Raw genomic sequence first — 23,406 nt, forward strand, 5'->3', positions numbered from 1 at the left:
GTAACACCGCAGGTGCAGCAGACACATCTGTACACACACATTCACAGAACATACAGTTGTAGGGGCTTCCCTGATATGTAAAATTTATGGATCACTACTCTCCTTGTTTGTCTCTTCCTGGACACACTCAATAACAGAAACCTATGGGGCAGCTATGCTGGTTCCTTCTTGCACATATTTGCCAGCCAGGCAGCAAGAGTAAAGATGAGTAAACATCCCTCCTCTTCCTCTTGCTCTCCCCAGCACAGAAGTGTGATTCTCAGAACCTACCAAGGGTAAGATAAAGAGTGACACTGGAATTAATAACCAACAGCAAAAGAGAAGAGCAGCAATGCTGCAAATAAAGGGCAACATCTGTGCCTGGGAGGTGGTGCCTGCCAGGTCTCAGCACTCTAGGTATACAATTCCCCACTTCCTCGCTTTCCATCCCCAAGAAAACAGCAGAAAAATCTGCAAGAGAGAGTTACGAGAACCTGTGGCTGTATCAAATTTTACAAGTCTCCTTCTGTGCTGGGAGCCCCCACGCTGTGCAGGCAGCTGCTACCATGGGCACTGGAGCACATGAAGTGGAGAGTAGGGAGCAGCCCTCCAGAGCTTGGGGAAAGCACACAAGCAGCCCTCCACCCTGAGAAACCCACTCTGCCACATACCCCATCAGCAGGTGCCTGAAAAGCCCACTCACTCAGCAAATCTGATGGCAACCTAGAAATTAAATTTGACTTGTCACCACTCATTTAGAAGACATTTCATGCAAGGAACCATCTAGACTGTTGGTGGCTGTGCGGACATTTTTCTTGGCATCAAACATGGCCTACAGAACATCTACCAGCATCTGGCCTCTTCTCATTCATTATACCTGTGCCACCACCTCAACTGTGGCAGTGTAATTTTTTTGTGGGGCCATGTGGTGAATCAGATCAGGGAACTGATTCAGATTAAAATCCCAGACTAAGGAAATTAAAGTCCATTAATAAATGCTGTAACCGTAATGTAATGTTACAAGCTCTGAAGAAAAGATTTGGAAAATTTCTATGCACACTTTTACTTATTGAATGTGTAGCATAATATATCACTTTATGTTATTAAACAAAACATTAAATGCAGTATGTTTCCAGTCTCGTGTAGGACCTGCATGTTTTACATTCTGTCCTGATGATGCCTAGGAGGCACACAATTCCTAAATGCTTCCCCCCCATGCCCCAAGACAGCTGATTTGTTTTGCAGCCAACATTTGTAAAAGCATATGCTATCACCAAAGATCTGGATGGGGCAATTGCAACATGTTGGGAAGGAAGGAGAAGCCGTGGCAGAAGGAGTAAGCTGTAAGAAAGGCTGCAAACTGCAGCAGCAGCAGAGTAGAAGGGAGGAGCCCAGATGTGCTGGGGCTGGAGAAAGGTGAGTGGTAAGAGGTATGCTAGCAGATGGACACAAGCTGCAGGAGCAACGGGAGAAGGGAGATACGGAAGGGATAATTGACATGAAATAGTAACAAATACAGTAAAGTGGAAAGGACATTCCTGTTAAGGCTGCTCAATACAAGGCATCCATCTGATAGTGCAGTCAACCTGCTGCCCTGATGCAGACATGTGCCACTCGCCTTTTCTTGCTTAACAACTCTCACAGTTGAGAGCAGAGAAGCCATGGCCAAAGCCTGGCAGCAACCTGGAGGGAACTTCCTAGCCCTCTCCCCCTCCTCCAAAACACTGGGGAAAGGCCAAATCACCAAAGGTGGACCTCATAGTGAGATTTTGAAAGCCTAACAAATTTCCATGGCTGACTAAGGGATTGCAAGCCATACAGAAAGTTTGGACAGCTGACACAACCCTAGGTACCCTCTCCTCACCAGTATGAGAGCTCCTAGGATTGGATACTACTGCGTGTGGCAAATTTTGAGAGAATCATTAATGATGAGTTGTTTTTCTTAAAACCACTCATCTAGGTTACAATGACCTATGAATTATTACAAAAAGGGAGGACAATCAGCTCTTTTAAAAAACTAGATTTGAAGTATGTTTGGCAACTGTTTCCAGATACTGATATTGAAATTCTCCCTTGAATATTTTTGTCTTTCCTCCTATTGTGAGAGCAACACAAAAGAAAACTTAACTATATAGGAAAAACGATTACCACAACTACACACAAAGTGTGGCCTAATGCATATGAAAGAATGACAAATGTATTTCATGTCCTCTATTACAACAATTTGGTGCTTATACAACAAAAAGTACACAGTAAAATATGTGGGGTTTAAGTCATGGTGCTACTTTTAGCAATTTCCTAGGAAAGATGTCACCCTTTGCATGTGCAAAATTCAGGCTCACTACTAACAGTAGGCAGAATTGATGCTTTTGCAGCCTGTACATACAGATGTGTTGACCTCAGCAGCAAGTGCCTGATTAATAGAATAAACTATACTCTTTTTCAGCCATTTTATTTGACTGATGATGTTATTACTTTTGTTTTTTGACAAATGTGTAGTTTTCCCTCCTAAATTATGGTTTTGTTTCTCATTAAATTACATTAACTTTTGTCTTGGACTAGCTAAACATGTTAAAAAAACCCTCTGAATTTGGATCTGAAGAGTGGAATCAGAAGTATGGAAAGTGCATATGCTTTGCCAAAAATACTATTTCATTACTCTTCAAAATTAGCTGGCAGTGTTTCTGCAGTATTTACTGAAGTACAAACCAAATGTTTTCATCTGGACAGGATTCAAACTCTGGTATGTTACAACCACAACAAAAATCATCTCAGTCCAAGAGCCTTCTCTGTAATTTGGACTGTGGTTTCTGCAAAATTGGAGGATTCTTCTCCATGAATTATTTACACCAACTCCCCCTGTAGCTCCTCTCTTTTTTTCCCCCTAACAATTAAACATAACCCAGATGTGCTTTGGAAAAATCTTAAAACAATTTAAGACATCAGAATGATTTAAGCACAGGGCAGGTCAAGGTATGCGGGACTTCAGCCCGCCCCAGAAAAGCACACAGCATGCCAAGCCCTACAGTGAGCCACGTTCAGAGGTTTGGCTTCTCTGACATGCAGCCCCATTTTGTGGCTGAATGCAGGTGGAAAAACCTTGCCTCTCAAACGCTCCTGATGTGCTGGCATCTCAATGCTTAACATTTAGGGCCTGCTTCTCATTTATTATATGTCCTATTTATTATGTTTTGGCAGGACAACGCCAACTCCCTGAAGTACAAATATATGTAATTTATGCCTGCACCTTATGGTAGTTTTAACAAGCCAGGCTAAAGGAGTACAAACTGCATAAACTCTATAGGAAAGAGCAATTGCAGTTCACTTGTGTGATTCCACCTGCAGGAACAGTCCCAGAGGGAGCTCCTCAGTGCCTGAGCGAGAGGGAGAAAAAGGCCATCCCAAATACGGAATTAAAACAGAGCTCCAACTCTTCCCTCTGCTGCCACCGTATGAATCACAAGGTGCCACTGGTGTCACAGCTAATTTATCGACTAGTGCAGCAACATAAACCCCATTTTCTTCTCAGTCTGTTCTTCAAACTAGTAGAGTTAAACCCAAAAACCTAAAGAAAATTCTTCCTTTTCTAGGGAAATGGAGCAAGGGTGAAGAAATGAGTGAGTATGCAGGAAAAAAAAAAAAAAACAAAGGTTGACTTTCCAGACTTAGCAAAACACTCCAGAGTAACAGAGTACTCAAAATTTTAAAAAACCAAAGGAGTGCTTCTCACATTTATAATTTGTATCTGACAATCCCAAAATAATTTAACTCCACCAGCCCGAATAGATTTTACAGTGAACCTCAAAACCAACCCTTTCCACATGCACTTCAAACCCCAACTTCATGTTCCCTTCCACCAAGAACAAAACAAATATTGACGTTTCAAACCACTGTGATGCCATTCCCAAAAAGCTACCAGGCAGTGTTTCATACCCAAGAGATCCTGGGCCCCACCCCTAGCACAAAATCAGTCATTTGGGTAACACTGAACCTATGGCATATTCCCAGGTTAGAGAAACAGGCTCAGAGGTTTTTGCCTGGGATGAAGGGCAGGAATTGCCTTTGCCAGAATACTTTACATTCCCCAACTGGGCAGTGAGCTTTTGAATTGCTGCTGCCATGGCAGGACTCAGATTTTATGCCAGTAGCTCATCCATAATCAATGTCCAGCTATATCAATGCCTATATACAGAGTTAAATATTTATCCTCATTTTACAAAAAACTAAGCAACTCGCTGAGGGATTCGGAGTGAATCTGTGGCAAATACAAAAGCTAAACCTCAAGATCAGTCTCCCTTTTCAGTCAGTAAACTGCATCCTGTGGCTTTTTGCAGGGGTAGATATTGGGGTCATTGACATCAGAAAGGGCTCAAAAACTGGAAGAAACTTTAATTCAGCTCTAGTACTACACACAGGATACTCTATCTTACTTCATTCAGCACCTCTTCCCATCTCTTAAATCTCCCAGTAGGCACACACTGACATGAAATTGCATCTTCCACTGGAACGGATGCCTGGTGGTTTGGCACTCCAGCAGCACTCCATTCCCTTGGGAAGAAATAATGCCATGGTGGTGGTCACCAGGCTCTTCTCTCTGTACTTCACACATGTGCTGTTCACTGTGAGCCTGTATAATCACTTCTCCCTGCCAACACTGATTAAATTACTCTTGTCCTAAACCACAAGAGTTGCTTGATAGCTCATGTTCCACAGGTGGCCTAAATGGTTGCACATAAGAGAAGTATCTAATATTCTACACTTCAATGTTACTCCTAACTTTAAACCAGAAATTTTTGAGATTACAGTTACTAAATACAAACTTATTTTTATTAAAGGATTTGTGCAATTAAAATTCAGCACCCTAAAGTTTATTCTTGGATTTTTCAATCCATCCTAAAATTTTAGTTTCAAATACTAAATGATTTAGTAATAAAATCAATTACAATTTTTCTTCCAGTACTTTAAACTAATTATTGCATGTCTGCATGTTTTAATGCTATTTTGGATTTATAAAAACTAACCCAGACTTCAAAGAAGCTCATACTTTTGGATAGTGTCAGCATTTCATTGCTTTGCTTCCACCCTAATCAAGTTGCTGTGCCATTCAATCTGCTTACTCTGATGTGGTGAGCAAGTCTCCACGGTGCCAATGGCTGGTGCTTCAAGAATGTGACTGATCCAAGTCAGCAGCTCTCCAAGTACAGCACACGTTGATTACTGTACCTATTGACACTGAACTAACAGCAAACATACCTTTTGCCTTGCTGAAAGATAGGCAAATTAACAGTTGTTTTCTAACATGCCATAAATTAAGAGCTCCCAAGTTTTGGTTCTGGGGGCTCTCCCATTGTAATCGAAAATCTCTGCAGGTATGAACTGACACAGTCAACCTCTCCTATCAGGACTCAAAAGAGAAGACTGGGATCAAAGGCCCCTAAGCCTTTCTACCGCCCAAATATAGGTGTTTGAAAGAATAAAAAGCCTGTTTAAGAGCACACTGCACTACAAGTTAGAAGTTACTGAAGTTCACACAAATATGATATACTGAAAATTTTTATTTGGACTTTGCCCAATTGCAACAAATCATCAGATTATTAAGTCAAAACAGCATTCAAAGAAAAAGAACAACCACATGTTTTGCGGAATAGAAGAGCCTGAAAACTCAATTTGTGAGATCTCAATTAAACCATCTTTATTTAGGAATCCCTGAAATTCTCTAGCATGTAACTCCCAGAGGCTCAGCTTAATTAGAAAACTGATCATGGGAAAACTTCTTAAAATGTAGTCTCCTAATCACAGCCTTCCTGTTACCACCTTTTGCCAAAGATCTATTGCTCACAGGGAGTTGTTTCTCCTTCCTCCTCTAGTCTGATATTTGACTCACGATATTTTAACCTCTAAATAATTACAAAGAGCAGAGGTAACTTAAATGCACTGTAACAGAAGCTATTAAGAAAAATATGATCAGAGGCAGAAAACACAGTAGAAGTGAGAGCTGTTGTACAACCACACAGAGATGACACATTCGTATCTACACACTGCTGAAAGATGATACTAATTATGCCTCTGGCAAAGGGCATACAGGCTCCTTCAAAGAAGCTATTAAAGATAAGAACACTGCAGACAAACACTTCAGAGATATCTGCATTATTCCCTTCCTTGTGTTGAAAATTCTAGGTCACAATTTAATAAAATACAAAAAAGAACCCACCAACTTTTTTAAAAGGAGGATTTTAAAATAATAGAAAGCAGAGGAGCCTTGCCAAGTTTGGTCAGTTTAGAAATGTATTCCAAGGTGCTCAGATATTCATCAACTGTTACAGCTTTTTCACTGTACTCCACTTACCTTTAAAAAGTAATTAGTACAGTGTATTACCAAATCAAGAGTTTGAAAAACAAACTAATTAAAAATATGTCTAAAGCTTTAGTGTTCTGGATAATGAAACCAAGCAGGTTATCTTGGTTAAATTATTTCCCTTTGAAATTACAGGATGCTAATGGAGTGGCAGGGGGAGTTAAAATTATTTGTATCATTAGATTTTCTTACACATACCAGGACAGGTAAATGGTACTTCTTCTCCTAAGTATGGGACCTTATGCGTGTCAAGGGCCTTCCTTCCACACTGTAGCATGATAGTATTGCTCCTTCACTGACAGAATTCAGCTGCTCCCACTCAAAATAAACCCCGCAAGAACAATGAAGAGTGAACCTCTAGTGGTGACAGGATTATTACCTTTCTCTGTTTAAAACCAGAAAATAAAAGTACACACTGACATGTGAATTCATGGTGGAATTTGGTCAAAGGCTGGACTTGGTGATCTTGAAGGTGTTTTCCACCCTTAACGATTCATTATTCTATGGTGTGACAAATTTATGCTCTGCTTCTGACACCGCTGGGGAGTGTGGTGGGACAAGGACAGAGAAGACCACTCAGTTGCATTCCCACCAATCCTGGGAAAGACTCCTTTGCCCAAAAAAAGACTTTGATTGTGAATCCAGGGACTATATCACCAGAGCATTTTGAAGGACTAGGACCTAATATAGTCCTAACTTAATTTTTTTTTTTTAATTAAACAAACATGGCGATTTACTGTTCTGGATCTTATCACTACTACACTTAAGATTTTTGAAGTGCTGAACAACAACCCTGTGAGTGTGTTCTTATTTCTGTGTAATTGCATGTTGCATTTCATTGTCAAAGAACAAAAAGACAAGGCTGGACACATGCAGCTGGACAGAAGTCAGAACAACCACCTGTTGTGGTCCAACAGTTCTGAAACCTTCAACACTTCAATAAATAATAGCACGGAGGCTCCAAATCAAAATAAATCCCTTCCAAAAAATTCCAAGTCTTCCCTATGCAGGGTCTTCGTAAGCTACTGGCTCTTCCCTCTCCAAGCTCACTAGGCACCACCAGAAGAGTAGAATCCAACTAAGCCTGCCAGTGCCCTGGAAAGCCACTTGTGGGACGTTTCTGGAGCTGGATGTACCATCACACTGCTATATGAACTCCCTACAAGCATTAGCAACCAGCTTCCATCTCCTTTTTCTGAGATAGACACATCAAAAGAGACAGCCACCTGGAGCTAAACATTCCCAGAGGCCATATGGACACAACCTCAGGCAGCCAGGACCTCTTGAAGGACACAGTAGTTCAGGCACACAAGCCAGAACGATGAAAATACAAGTATGAACAACCCAGTCCTCCCTCCAAGCCACAGCACTCTCCTGATCCCGCACAGAGAAGGATCCAGGTAGCTGATGTCCAAGAAGATTCCCCCACCTCGTTTTAATTAGCTCTTTTCACGTTTTATACAGGGGTGATGGAGTAATAAGCTTGTGGGGGTGCTGAAACAGAAAGCTGACAGCTTTCCCTTTCTGCTTTTCTTCAGACTGTTTAAGCACACCAAGAACTTGCTATGTGTGGCACTCAGAGCAGACTTTCCCTCGTGGTTTTTAACATAATTGTAATTGTGATCTTGCCGTCTGAATGCATGTGTTGTCAGAAATGTACGAGTACTCCTGCATACTGAAGAAATTAGGAATGAATTGGAAGTTCTTAACTGACAGTACAAAACATCAATTATGCCACAGATGAATAACAAAGAAGAAAATTATAGGTGCAAGAGCTAAACAGCCATTGATTTAAATAAAAATAATAATACTTTAAAAAAATTTTTTTAAAAAACCAAACCAACCAACCAACAACAACAAAAAAAACCCCAACAACATGAAGCACTGGAATACGACTAAAGTACCCATGCTTCCCATTTGCATTGCTAAACCAGAACGCTAAGAGAGTGCTAAGAGAGTAGGAAATGAAAGTGGAGATAAGTGACACCCCCACACAGGTTGCCTTTCTATAAGTGCAAGTGCCTTCAAAGCTATAAATAACACATGCTTAGTTAGCAAGCAGTGGAAACAAGTGTGTGAATGCAGCCACGTGTACTCACACACAGACACACACACACAACCCCCATCTGACTCTTCTCACCAACAACTGTGGCAGTTGGCCCAGATCACAGCAGTGACATGCTGCCAACAGACTGATCAACCTCACACTAAATTAGAAATACATTTCCACAGATTATATTTCAGAGGACCATGATGCCACTTTAAACTCCATTAGATTCTGCTCCTTTCCATCCTTTAAACAAACACAAAGGCTAGCAAATCACCCTCCTCTATCCCCTCCACCCACCCACTTTACCAGAGGTCCCAAAAGGATGGAGGCTCCATACTGGATGTGAATCAAGTTGGATAAATTAGCAACCAGTCTAAAGGTACCACTAGCCTAAAATCTTATAGAAGAGAAGAAAAATGAAATCAAACCACACTGCATTAAGCAAGCCGCAGCAGGAAGCTACGGGTGGTGTTGATCACAGCTGTCCACAGATGCAACAGAGACCTACGAAAGGGGAACTCCAACGCAAGCGCTGAAAGATTCAGCCCACTAGGTAAGACTTTTGCAGACAAAGCCTATCTGTAACAAATGCACACCCTTTCAGCAGGTAATGGGACAAAAAACCAGCAAAAGGCATCATTCCAGCACAGAGGACGGAGCAGTGACTAAGGAGACAGGGAAAGCACCTATAGAGAAACATACCGCAAGAGATAACATGACCACTGGGGGATTAAACTGAAAGATGCTATCTTCAGTACATGACTTGGGACACAGGGCCATGGAAAGTCCTAAGAAAAATGACCACTCAAGTAACATCTCCTTCTCTAGCTTAATCTAGACACTGAGCTGTACCTCACGCTCAGGCCCCCCAGGTTCGACATGCAGGCTTGCAGACACACAGCCCATTGATCCCAGACACACCACACAGCTCCAGCCAGGCTCAGGCACCTGTTACTGTGAGGTGATTCAGGTATCTCACTCCACAATTTCAGATGTGTCGTTTGTACTTGGGTTGCTGAGAGGAGAAGCTCACCTATTTTAATTATCAACACAGGAATAATGCAGCTCTTGAGGTGGACAAGAACAATGGCAACCCCTCCACCCACTGTCAGATGAAAAGCCTGACTCAGATTGAACAATAAAGGACAGTGAGTAGGCAGAGAAGGGGAATTTCCAAGAAGATTTTCTCCTCTTGCAGGAACAAGTACACAAGCAAGTTAAGCACTTCTTCAGTTTATAGTCAGACAAAACAAAGGAGGATGGGGAGGACTTAAGAGAGCTAGACAAAAACCTATTCAGGGTATCAGAGAGCCAAGCATAAAAGAAATTTCTTTTTGCACTATTACCAGGCTCATTTTATTATCTTTAGAACCATGAACTCGAATGCTCCTGATGAAGAATTGCTGAGAGCTGAAATGAACACAATACATTCAAGTGCAGCTCCAGTACATTTGTCTGGCTGCTGCTTGGTGTGCAGCGCTACAGCTCCTTCTGTGAATGAGACTGTGCCCCAGGGCTGCTGCAAGACACCTACCTCGAAGACAGAGGAAAGTGAGAAAATCTTCTGTCTTGGGCTTCCTTTTGGAGAGGTCAGAAATCTGAGTGACAGGAGGGGGTAACAACGGCTCCACTATCTTTATTGGAGTTGTGCTGGGACTGTTTGGCTGGGACTGAGCAAACTTCCTTTGTGCTTGCAGCCTTGGCCTGTGGAAACAAGAGCACATCAGAAACATGTTAGGCAGAAAACATAAAAATTCACCTTTTAGAAGAGAGAGACAGAGACCTGAATCCATCTCCTACCAATACCAAATCCCCTGGGTCAATTATGAAGACAGTATTTTATTTGTTTTATCCTTTGGTATCTTCTGCTACAATTTGGAAAACCAGAAAGGGAACAGCTTGACTGTAAAATCTGTGACTACTGTTTCATATGTTCTGAATGTCTTCTTGCACATGATACAATTACAGTTTACCATTCACTTATTTGGAAATTAAATCTGTATTTTGCACCATGAAAATGTCTTTTTTTTTTTTGTTAAGTGTTAGTGCTCATTGCTTTCTGTTTTTAATTAATTTACAAATTAGGTTTATTTTAGCCCCATTAAGGTTTTAATTTATTCCAATCTGCTAGAATCTTATTTCCATAAATATGTAATAATAGATAAGGTATATATATTTGTGCCCAGTTCTTAAAAAAAAAATCAAAACCTTTAGGAGAAGATCTTTTTGACAGGGAAGACATCGGGTCAAAACCTTTAGATTTTTGTTTGCTTGGCCACAGCCCAGAAGACAATAAGCAAGGAGGTTGGCAGTGGGGTTAAGTAAGATTTGGGATAAATTTGTAAGAATGAAGGACATGCATGGAGTGAATTTGTTCAGTCCTGGTACTGGGCAATGGAGTGGCACTCTCTGATTAGTTTTACAGCATGCCTGAGTACGGCTGCAGGAAGCGAACGGCTGCAGGTGGTTTTGGCAGTTGGCTGCAAATAATTTCAAGCCCATCTGAAGGCTCTGATTAACTGCTAGGTAGCAGTGAATATGATTTTCTTTAATATGTCTAGAATGTAAATTGGTATTAGGGAAAGCACTTTGGGGCAGGACAGATACCCGGAGGGGGTCTCACTGGGATCCTGGCTCAGCTCAACATATAAGAACATGCTAATTTCTCACTTAAGCAACTGGGATTCTAATTATGATCTATCTTTATTACAGCTTCAAAAAGGAGAGAAGCTACAGAAAGAACTTAAAACCTTGTTGAGAAAGGATGCAATTTTATGTCATTTTCTTCCCTAATAGCAGAGTATTTACATAATGTCAAAGTGAAACATATCAAACAACACTGAAGGGAAGCCCAGGTCTTGTCACTCCACAGCAGCCTTGACTGTTGTGACTTAAGGAAAGCACAGTTATCATTCAGTATGGATGAAACGCATAATTGGCAAACCTCTTGTTTTTCACGGGTATTAACCTTAACTATTTGGGTAATAAGAGGTTTATTACTGTATTTTAAAATTCTGCAATCATGTCGCTAAGATAGCAAAAAAAACCCCTGAAAATCCCAGCAACGTTTATATGAATATACACGTTCCCTAATGACAACAAAGAGCAAAAGTAACATTCAGCAGTTTTCTCCCTAAACTCTGCATAAAATTGTCCATGTCCTCACTATCCAACCCCCACTGCCCCGAACAACAAAACATACCAGCCATTCTTAGTGCTTATTTTCATCTCCTCCATGGCAAAAATAACCTGGTGTTTACAAATTTTTTTATCATGGTGCTTATAATTTGTGAACTGGAAATGAAAGACTATTTAACATGTATATTTCCTCATATCTATGAACAATTATCTTTCTAGAATGAAGGTGTTGTATAGATCTGCCTGTATCTCCACAAAATTACTCAGATTGCTTTGCAAAGCCCCATTCCTTCACGCAGACTGAGGACTCCCGCACAGGATGAATGGGATTTTAATTTCAAGCAACTACATTTCTATCACCAAAACCATACATGCAGCCAGAGAAAAACGCTTTGTGTTGGCTTCTGTTCTGCACAAAACATATGCTCTCTCGGCAAAAAACAGACTATAAAGGTTAGCAAGCATCCCGGCTTTCTGCACAGCAATTTTCTCCCACTGATGTGCTTCATCAGCCAGGCTGTTAAAAACATTCGCCCACCCAATCTCTGCATCTCTGTACCTGCTCAAATCTCACGTGATCGATGATAAGCAAGAAGGACGACTACCACCCCAAAAAGTGAAGGTTAAGCCTGTTTCACAGTTCAAATGTAACCCTTTGCAGCAAGAATCATCCACACTGGTTTGTAGTATCCCTATTATCAGTTGCCAGAGCACTGAAAGAGGATTAGAGAATGACTTGCAAGTTTGGCATAGATATGAAATGAATTAGTGAACTGAAAGCACTTTTGGTTCTGTCTTTGAAAGTACACTCTATGCTAGCGTTCTTCTCTGGGACAAAAAAACCCCTGTGGGGCATGGAGCCTGGCCTGGCAGCATCACAGGCTCTTCACTACCCTTGACTTCAGCAAGGACAGAGAAAATGCCAGGTCTTACCTCTACTTACAACCATGAACTTTTGCCCCTTCCCCAGGGAGGCTGTGGAGACTTGTTGCTATAGGGGCAGATGTGTCCAAGATGCTTCTCCTCTCAAACCAGTGTTGAAGATTGCTGTACTTCCATCTGCTCAGTGTGACCTCACCAGTGCCACACAAACAGGCCTCCTTATGAAATATCCATCTTTTATTAAAACCACGAGTTACAGGGTGGAAATATCACTGATTCAATTTACGAACACTAGTAAATGAAGGCACTCTTTTATGACTGCAGCATCCTTTAGGTTTCTGCAACAACTACTGTTCCTTTCATGGATACGTATGTGCTCCACAGGCTTCTACTTCAGTGCCTGAGAGTGCATACAGAGTGAGCTGTGAGCAAGAAATAAGCTATTCTGTAGCTACAGCATACTGGGATGATGAATCAAGATTAGGAAGCAAAAGACGTTCTTAAGCAGCCCTTACTTCAGATTTATGTAAACATGACCAATTTCAAAGGTGGGCCAGCAAAGGAAAAACACGCATATTTCAAAACATTAGCAACAACTAGAACTGTTTCTTTGTGAAGGCATGTATGCACCTTAATAAACTTGTATGTCCCCATGAAAACCTCTAGCAGCATAAAGCCAATTATTTCAGGTATGGTTTCACATTACACTTAATCCAATTTAAGTGTGAAGCTGCTGCCAAAGAAGGATTGTACCCTCCTTCTTCACTACAGTTACATCAGATGAAGCATAGCAAGTTGTACTCACACACCACTTCTGATCAGGGAAGAATAGAAGTGGTAAAAGTGCTCAGAAAGACACTGTGTGTGTATGATGGTGTCTGTCAAAAATTTAGAGAGGAACAGTGTGGCCAGCAGGACCAGGGCAGTGATTGTCCCCCTGCACTCAGCACTGCTGAGGCCACACCTCCAATTCTTGTCCAGTTTTGGGCCCCTCACAAGACAGACACTGAGGTGGCAGAGCATGTCCAGAGAAGGGCAACAGAGCTGGTGAAGGGTCAGGAGCACAAGGCCTGTGAGAAGCAAGTGAGAGAGCTGGGGGTGTTTAACCTGGAGAAAATGAGTCTCAGGGGGAATCTCATTGCTCTCCACAACTGCCTGAAAGGAGGGTGTTGCCGCCAGGTGGAGGTCAGTCTCTTCTCCCAGGCAACAAGTGACAGGACCAGAGGTAATGGCCTCAAGTTGTACCAGGGGATGTTTAGATTGGATATTAGGAAAAGTTTCTTCACAGAAAGGGTTGCAAAGCACTGGAATAGTCTGCCCAGAGAAGTGATTGAGTCACCATCCCTGGAGGCATTAAAAAGACACATGGATGTGGCACTTAAGGACACGGGTGGACTTGGCAGTGCTGGGTTAATGGCTGGAGTTGATGACCTCAAAGGTCTTTTCCAACCTAGATGAATCCAGGATTGTTCAAATGCCTAACATCACACCCATGGCTTTGCTCTTTGCTTCTTAATGCAATGATTTCTGCTGGAATGGCCTATTTAGCAGGCATTTGGCAACAACAGACAGATTGGCATGAGCAGCAGAAAGAACAAAAAAAATCCTGTTTCTGTCCTCAAAATAAATTGCTCACTTTGTCCTCATTGAGAGGGTACACACTATGTAAGGCTTATAAATACGAAAACAGAAAAAACTTCACAAGACGGAAAAGGATGAGGAAAGAACTCAACATAATCCCACATCTAAATGTCATGTGAACACCCAACACACAGCTAGAAATATCTAGACTATTTAAAAATAAACAGTAAACCACCTTCTCTCAACACAATCTTATTTTCCTTCTACTGCTTTTGAGAGACTTTAAACACGTAACTATGACACAAAGTTCAAAAAAGCCTCAGCCTGAGGAAGTCCCACCTCCTTTAGGTACGCTTTTATTCTACTGAACTGACTGTTTAGGTCTGACAAAGTAAATTTCAGCCAGAGACTAAAACTCCAAAACAAAACTATCCTGGTTGCAAAAACTCAGACTGCGCTACAAAACATTTCTCTCCCAATACAAATATACTTTTTGAAGCTTTTCTAGAGTAGAATTTGTTTTTAGTTGAATATTTTAAGCAAATTGCATTCTTTATAATTAAAAGACTGCAGTCTGTGTGTTAACTAAAAATACTTCAGAATGTCTTTTAAAATAGAACATCCTAGCACCATTCCTTTAGCTTGTAAAAAAGCTCACATTTAGGAAAAGACTTAATACACAAAGGCAGTCTTTTCTTTGCAAAGCAAAGCTCAGGCTAGTAGTACCAGTCTGTGTCAAATTTAGTAAACAATAATATTCTAGATAAAAATGCACGTTGTGCTAGCCACAAATCAAGTATTAAACTATCAGTATATGAGATTTATTTGTACATTGGTACAAAAATCGGACTCTTTTCAGTTTATTACTCCATAACTCCTAAGCAAAAATGAAGCATAAGTACTATAAAACATACACAAAAACAAATATGCACAATCGGAGTTGTAATATATTTGCATTCATACTAACCTATTTACAGAAAATTCTGGGTTTGAGAGGCTGCTCTCATGCCTAAGCATGTCAACTGGGAAGAGATTTGCAAAACAAACTATCTTCTGCGAACATTCTCTAATCTCCAGCAAACTGCAGGTTTTCACAAAACTTCCTGACTAGTATGTGCTACAATATGTCCTTGCTGTTTGGTCTCATTACCTTTCACTTACTCCTTGAACTCCACTTTTGCTTTTGTCTTTTCCTGCTTTTTTGTAGCCTGGTGTTTCCTTTTTCTTCATAACAGCACGACAAGGAGTTAGGTTTCCAAAAGCTATAGGAACCATAGCTGAAGTAACTGCTTGAGCAGTACAGTTTCGTGACTAATTCCCATTTTCCTTCTCAATGTAATGTGCTTTTTACTTAACAATTAAGGGAAGGCTCTGGCATGGCTGGGCACTCTACCTCACAAATTTTGTTCTGACCACTCCATGCTGCTATCATTACAGCTTACCTTCTGCTGTGTACCTGGGTTATTTACTTCCTTGCAATGACGTTTTGCTGGCATGGTGAAATACTTATCTCTGAGGTTTACTTGGCTCTGAACGCCTGATCTCGATGAGGTCTGAAGTGCACCATCTTTTGGTCTCATTGGAGGTGATAAACCAAGTATGTAAATTGTGTAACTGCACCCTACAACGTGGCACTCGGCCTGGCACACAGCACGTCTGTACAGAAACATTCACTTGTGTGTGCAGCTTTGTTTAGCAAGGTAAACTTACCCAAACGTGACAGGCTGCAGAAATATTCTGCCCTCACTTAAAAGTAAACAAGTAATTTAAGCTTTACTAGTCAGGCGTCTGCTGGAAATCAGATTGATTATCAAATGTGTAATTTCCACCTCAAACAAAATCCACCATGTGACAGGCACTTCTAGGCAAGCTCAAGATGTGCATGCAAAACTTGTTGCTGGAGGTATCATTCTTCATGGGACGAGCAGGAAATCTTTATCACTATCACATGTGCCAGCAGGAAGCATGGCTAAACTACATTTTACCCTTTCAAGACTCAGAGTTAAGTCCTAAGACACTCCCTCCCAACAGTAAGCTTTTAGAAGACCACCAGTTCATGTGACTAGGGCTCCAAACTTCAACAAGCTGTCTACATCCACAATGCCAAAACTTAAATGAAACATATTCTTTTTTCTCCCAACTGTGAGGGTAAACATTTGGATAATCAAAGAAAAAGATGGGAAAAAAATTCCCAGTGAAACACAGGATCTTGTTGGCTGTCTCTGGAGCACACCTGAGTGCATGTGTTGGCTCTGCTGGCACTAGGCAGCGTTTCTGTCTGTACTCACACACCTCTGCCACCACAGTGTCCCAAGCTACGCTGGCAGGTGAATCAATGGCACCACACCAAGAGCAAGAAAGCAGGCAAGCGAAGGAGTCCTTTGAACTGCATTTCCTCTCCCACATGCCCCAAAGCTACTGGGATAGCATTTTCTGCCCGTATCAGTGGTTATCTGTTGCCCATTTGATAACACGCTGGCTTCATCGCTAATGCCAGCAAGTCTGCAGTAGTGGAAACAGAGACTCAATCAGCATCCGTCCCCCCATGCCTGTTTGTACCAGGAAGGGAATAGAAGTTAAGAGACCTGGTTGCTCCCATCCATGCAGATACTGAGTGCAGGTAACTGGTGCAAAGCATGGGGTCACTCTCAGATATGGCTTCTTCAAAGTAATTTGCAAGATAATGTAATCCAAGACACAACCAAGACCTGTACTACCAGGTAGGAGTGTAATTCTTAATCCTGCCATAGATTAAAAGAATCTGGGCTACTTTTCAGCAAATTAAACATTCCAGAAAGGTTGAATGCAACAATTTTCAGAATCTGTTTTTACTAAGACCTTTATTCACCCAATCTTTTTTACCTTCTGTGGGCCAGTAAATCAAAATTGGGCCTAAATTAACATTATTTTAAACCAGATTTAAATTTTCAAGTGATCCAGTCAAAGCACAATATTAAGCCCATCTTTATTCAGTTCTTGATTGTTGAGCCTATTAGCACAGCACATTTCTGTAAAAAACACTTCTTGCTCTAAAACTTTAGCTACAATGAATGGATGCAGATTTTCCATTGAGATTTTTTGTGGTTTTGTGGTTTTGTGTTTTTTTTAAATGGGAAACAGTTGGTTTCTGAGAATCTCCTCTCCGGTTAACAACAGAAAGGTATTTGGAAATGGCATCTAATGAACAATAATTGAGCTAACCCACATGCTTCATGATGAACTCAAAGTACAGCCAGACACAAACTTTTTTTGCTAAAAACTGCTCCAATTATCATTAATTCTGGAACTGCCTGTTTTTCCTGACAATGCTCACTGATTACAAGAAGGTACTTGCAGTCTCCAAACCCACCTCATGTCATGCAGTTAGCAGAGACACTTATACCTACTAAGTGAAACAGCTGGCTGTTCAAACAACACACAAGATAGCATTGGGCAAAGTAGGGAGTCCTTAAAAGCTGCTGTTTACCACCCACCACCACTTTAACTGTAGAGGAACTGGACAACTCCAGCCACCATAAAAGAGCCGTGTACATACCCCACATCACATACACAAGCAGTCACAATGATGCAGGTATGGAGAGCCTGCCTGCTAGACTGAGGCCCATACCAGACAGTTTATAGAAGACACTGTAGAAAACTAACACTGCATTCAGATTTCACCTGTGGATCCAATAAGTTCAGGTGTTTGTGTCGTCTAGATAACCCTGAGAGGGCTAAATCATACTGGGTACTAAATGCCCTGGGTTTTTGCCCTGAAACATCCATGGTGGTCAAGGAATTTTGACACTACTCTTATGTAGCAGTAGGATTTCGCGGTGTGAACTTCAGTCCCCTTCATAGACTTCAGGATACAGGGAAGCAAAGAGGAACGAGAAACAATCCAAAAAACCAAAAGCATAATTAGTCAAAGTTGCATCCCTTCTCCAGGAGAATGAGCTTCTTCTCATCTTACTGCTGCAACTGGTTTTAACTGGACTTGATTCAAGAACAGTCCATGCTTATCACACACAATTTACATCACTGCAGCACTGTAGGCCAAGGGGTCACAACCTCTTGTTGTGCCTAAACCAAAACAGAACTCTGAAGTTACCACGGTGCAACTCTAGCACAACACAATTACAAAACCATGCATCTACCTTCAAATACCTCAACAATGGCATGCTTCCAGCTCAGACTCTAGCAGATGGAGAAAGGCTGACTTAGATTTAAATACATTAATGACCATCAAATACTCAAACCCTTCCACCTGTCCCATGTGCTAGTGGCTGTGGCAAGTACAGGAGGGTTTATCAGCTGCTGTCCAGAGAGAAGAAGCAGCGGGAGTGTGACCAAATGAGGATATGGCAGCTGAATGAAGCTCCCAAAAAGCAGTCTTCTTACAGCCTTTGTCATCAGATCACACTATAGCAACTGTCCATAAATCCAGGACCAAAGCCTTATTCCTCTATAAGTGTGGGATCTGGACAATCAGAAAGACAATGACTCTTTTAAATCTACTTTCTCCAGGGCTGTACCACCTGAGATTGGACAAAAATTTTTCCTCTCCATACAGACATGTGGTGAGCTATACATGGCAATAGATGGCAGAAGAGATCCTTCTGAATACTGGAGACAGGTGGTGCCACCCTTCCTTTGTCCTGCAACAGTTCTTAAAAATTCCCATTCTGGAGTAGCTTCATTTCTAGTCTAAGAACATAAGTACTGGTACTTCAACATTTGACTGCTCCAAGTTGTACTCCAGCTGTGTCTACACTGTGCCATATTGCACATTGCATAAAGCCACCCAGGCTAAGCCTTCAAATTCATCAGTCCACACGGGAATGAATCTAACAACAATGCTGCAGACTGTGAGTCCTACAAATGCTCCTGCCAAAGTCCTGGTTATTGCTGACACCCTCAACACCACAGCCAACAGCATTCAGCTGGGCCAGCTCAGATATGCTCACAGAAGCCACAAATGTGCATAGTAATGCAAAAACAGCCTCATTTGGAAGGAACAAGAAACAGGAATGTATTCCAGAAACCCATTTTGGAGGGGGCTGTGTCCTGAATACATCTCTTTCCTTGCTGTTCTTTGGGCTATGCATGCTGCAGGGGTTGCTCCCTAGAGACAGTTTATGATACTTGAAAGACAAGTTGACTCTTTGGGACTGAGCTATAGTGGGAGTCACTGCACTGGTGTGAAGCAGTACCAAGCACCAGCTGATGAGTGCTGATTTCACCAGTACCATAAAAGCTACAACAACGTCCCACTTGTACACGGCTTACTTCTGCTCCTGCACCCATGCTCTAGGAGCCATTTCTCTTCTGCAGCATTCTTCACCTCAAGCTGCTACCTGGTTCTCTTCACCAGAGTGCTCTGCAAGCTGCTTACCAAGCACAGCTGAGCACAGCTACCTACAAAAGCACTTGGCAAATGGAGACTAGGGTTTCTGGTTCCTGTATCCAGAAGTGAGGGCTGCCCCTCTGTTCTAGCAGTGTGACCCAAGATTCCTACTCCTTAGCTTGAGCCAAACCCATCATGCCATACCAGAAAGTTTTACAGGAAAAACATGACCAAGGAGTAACTTTAAGGCAGGTCTGCCATTTTATGCTGTGCTGCTGCACAGAGAAAAGCATCACCACATGCTAGAAAGTTAAAATGCAAAACCACAGCAGCAGAAAAAAGAATTAAGGAACTCATTTACATTTGCTTGGTTTTTAATAATCACTATCAGATGTTTGAGTGTGTACTATGTCTGCAAACTTCTCTTCAAGAAGAAAACCACAAGAACAAAGTTATTTTTTCACATTAAACCCTGTCCCTTGTGCTGGAAGTAAACAAGGTTGAACTCCACGCTAACAGACACCTTCTCCACTGGAAGGAGGATGCAATTTCCAGTTCACTTGCATGGTCTCCACCTACTGGTAAGGAATCTGTCAAGGTCCTGCTGCCAGCACTTGCTGAAGGTGGAAGAATGAAGCAACCCTCACAGTCTTTTGATATTCAGGTAAAGCCAGTGTGGTAAAGCCAGTGTGGGAAAGCCTAGGGGCACAAAATGGTCTCCCCTTCCACTTCACTGCTCTGCAACACACCATGCTGCTGTCTGTGTGGAATTACAGGAAACTTTGTTATCTACCACAGGCTTGGATTATTTTCAAAAGCATTTTTGACCCCTACAAAAAGATTTCCCACTCTATGGAAGACAGTCTATACAATGTTAAAACCTGCCCATTTTCAGAAAACTTGAGCATTGCCCCCTATTTAATTACAGAGAAGTCAAAACTACTTCTAGCACAATACACTGTGCAGCTTCAATAATCTTCTAGTATATTATTTTCAGTGTTCTCAGACATCTGAGGTACCTCTGCAAAACCTGTTCACTTCCCAGTTCCCAAGCGGGAGGCATTAAACAAAACCAGCACAGTTCAGATGACAGAGCTTCCCACTTCCTTACTCATGCAATACCTGGGCACTACCCAAACTCCTGGTCTCTGATCAATTTGGAGATGCTCTTTGTTCCCTATGATATGCCAAATAATACCAAACGTATCAGCAGCTCCCTCCCTAGTAATTTGACCAGCTGCTAAAACTCAAGAGGATGCAAAATCAAAGCCATGCGACTGAAGGAAAATTCTCTTTTCACTTCGAGCAGCCTTTTCTCTGCAACTGTGCTTTAAAAAAAGAAAAAATTGTTTTACGGACCATTTCATTCTTGTTTTCCGATCTCAAAACAACACGCGTACCTCAACTCTAGCAATCGTTCACCTTTGCCCTAAAAGCAACTTGCACTAGCCAGAAAGCCACAGATTACTTCTGGCAGAAATGTCAAAAATAACAGTGCATGGATCATTTTAGCCATCATCTGAATGGCTGAGAAACTTCCTGTTCAATTAAGCCCTGCATTAATCCCTAGCATTTGAATACAATTTTCCATCTACTGGCAGGAAGTGATAAAAGTTGCATGGTCAGTAGGTTGTGGGCATTTTAACCTCTTACAGAGGTTGCAGATTGCAATTTAACCACACCTGAAACCACGTATCTGCACTTCCCATGCGGACAGCCTTTACAAGGCTCCTCTACCATCTGGCTATTACCAGGAACTCGACATTTCTCTTGTAAAACTACAACATTTAGATGCACAGTGAGGAAAAAAAAGAAAAGAGACACAAGATATCCTATATCTGCTGCACAGACTTTATTCTGATAAGCAGCAAAGTGATCACTTTTGCATAAAACACCCATCAGTCACATTTACTGTCTTGCCAAAAAGGATTACTAAACAGAAACATGCAAGTGAGCTATCAAGGGAAGGAAAGAAAAAATAACAATCAGTATATTCCATTATGTTAATCCTATGCTATTCTTACATAATTCTGAATTCCATTATGTTAAACCTATGCTATTCTTATATAACTCTGGAGATAAAATACAAATTTTAGCAGGTACTGTCTCTACTTTCTGGTCTCTTTTCCTTCATCAATGTAATTTTTTGCATTGAGTTTCCCTTGGAAGGAAACCACGACCCTCTCCAGGCTTCCTCCCCAGGAGTCAAACAGCTCATTCTTGCAAGTCAATCAGGCAGACGCAGTCAATTGTCCCAGTAACTCTGTTCATGCCTTCTTTCAAGCCATGCCACATCCTGCTACCAGTCAAACTGGCCTGAAAAGGAAAGGGGCCATTCACCTCAAACCTCTTCTTTACATAGATGCTAAATCCTATGAGAGGGGGCTGGCTGGACTGCCAGAGCACGCTGTCTTTCTCTTCCTCCTGAATGCGAGAAAAAGTAGTTGGGAACTAATGATATGAATGGAAACTATGGTAACAATTCCTGTGCCACCACAATCTATAGCCTTCCCTGCAGACTCTCTTTCTTTACCTGCAGTAGTAAGTATTCAATACTCTGTTGCTTCTTGTCACATGTGTCACATTCCCCTGGCCCTGGAGACTCCAGTAAAAAGATATGGTGCATATCGAGCTCATTTCAGTAGCAGGTAATCATAGTAAAAAACCCACACAGACACACACTAATTGTGCGTACACACCATGCATCTGTCCAGGAAGTGAAAAAATACAGTCCCTCTGAGAAGACTTTGTTCACAGAAGAGTGAGATTTATCAGTGCTTCTTCCCTAACACCCACCTTAATTTTAGTTTTAAGATACACGGCAGTACATGAGCAGCAGGACACCTGACATTTGATGATACAACCCAGATAAACTAAGAGCTTGATGATAGTGGAAGGAGAAAATCATGTTCCTTCTGGTTCTGCATCCCACTGTGCACTCTGACCAGGAAGTAATGGGAAGGCACAGTCCAAGTGGGGGGAGGACACAGGGAGTGGGACCACACCTTTCAGGAGCAGCAACTGCTGCCTCACCTGCATCTTCCCACCCTAAATGAGCGGGTTCAGTTTGGTTTAAGCTGATCTCAGAGAGGCTGCTGCAGAAAAAAGGTGTGGTATGTGTTCTTCCCTTCACCTCCAGCCACACGCTCCTGCTTATGCCAGCACTAGAGCTCCTGAGACCCTATAATCAGCTGGGTGAGGAAGTCAGTCTAGCTGAAAATTAATTTATAGGTTGGGTTTTTTACTTTTTTGGGTTGGGTTTCATAAGCACAGAAGTGCTTGTGCTGGCACAAAAGAGGTGGCAAGAACACACTAGAGGGAAGAACAGGACTGCCTTTTCCAGCAGCAGCTCGCATTATCACCCTATGCTGACTGAGAAACACATTAGTTACTGAACTGTAAAACTTTAACAGAAAATGTGCCTGGCAGCAATGCCAGTGTCCCCTTCACTGTCAACCCTTTTGCAACAAGGAGCCTAGTTTCCACCAAGACAAGCAAGGGAGACAAATTTGGGTGGGCTTTTTTACTTGATAACCTTGGGGGTTTTTTAAGAGTTCTTTTGAAATAATGAAAAGGCCTGATTTCCATCACTTCTGCACCCATGAGCAGATCACCCACTACCTTCCCTGTATCATCACAAGCAAAGGCCCAGCTTACAAACATTTAAATAGAAAGGAGCGGGTGGCATTCCAGATGCTGCCTATGCTGACAGTGACACTGCACAGAAGTGCAGTGAGCACTTTCTAGGTGCCCCATGGTCAAAGCAGCTCCTCTGGAAGTGTCCCTGAGGTGTGGCTACAAGGCCCTGGCACTGATCAGCTGTGCCCAGCCTGAGGGGACACCTGACAGCAGGAGTGAAGGAATGGCCTCAAGAGTGGGCCACTTGTAACTTCCAGGAACACATACTTGCAACAACTCTAGGGTCACATTCAGTAGACATCTCCATTAGTCTAAACAAGCTCTAATAACTAATTTCACACTTCAAGAGGAGACCATCTTCAGCCATTTTAACCTGCTGGTAACCTGCTCTGTGACAGGCAGCAATGTGCCTCCTTCCTCTGACTGCATTATGTTAGAAACTCAAAAAACCACTGA

The 23,406-nt window shown here is 41.9% G+C and overlaps 1 protein-coding gene across 1 annotated transcript in view; it reads right to left on the minus strand.

Moving 5' to 3' along the window:
* Positions 1-23,406, minus strand: part of JARID2 (jumonji and AT-rich interaction domain containing 2) — a 215,117-nt gene that overhangs the window by 51,498 nt on the left and 140,213 nt on the right. The window contains exon 4 of the mRNA XM_017730670.1: positions 9,919-10,088. Coding sequence (XP_017586159.1) covers positions 9,919-10,088 — 170 coding nt within the window. The remainder of the gene's footprint in view (positions 1-9,918; positions 10,089-23,406) is intronic.

The sequence above is a fragment of the Corvus brachyrhynchos genome, unplaced genomic scaffold (assembly GCF_000691975.1).
Source record: "Corvus brachyrhynchos isolate BGI_N302 unplaced genomic scaffold, ASM69197v1 scaffold43, whole genome shotgun sequence".
Classification (NCBI taxonomy): domain Eukaryota; kingdom Metazoa; phylum Chordata; class Aves; order Passeriformes; family Corvidae; genus Corvus; species Corvus brachyrhynchos.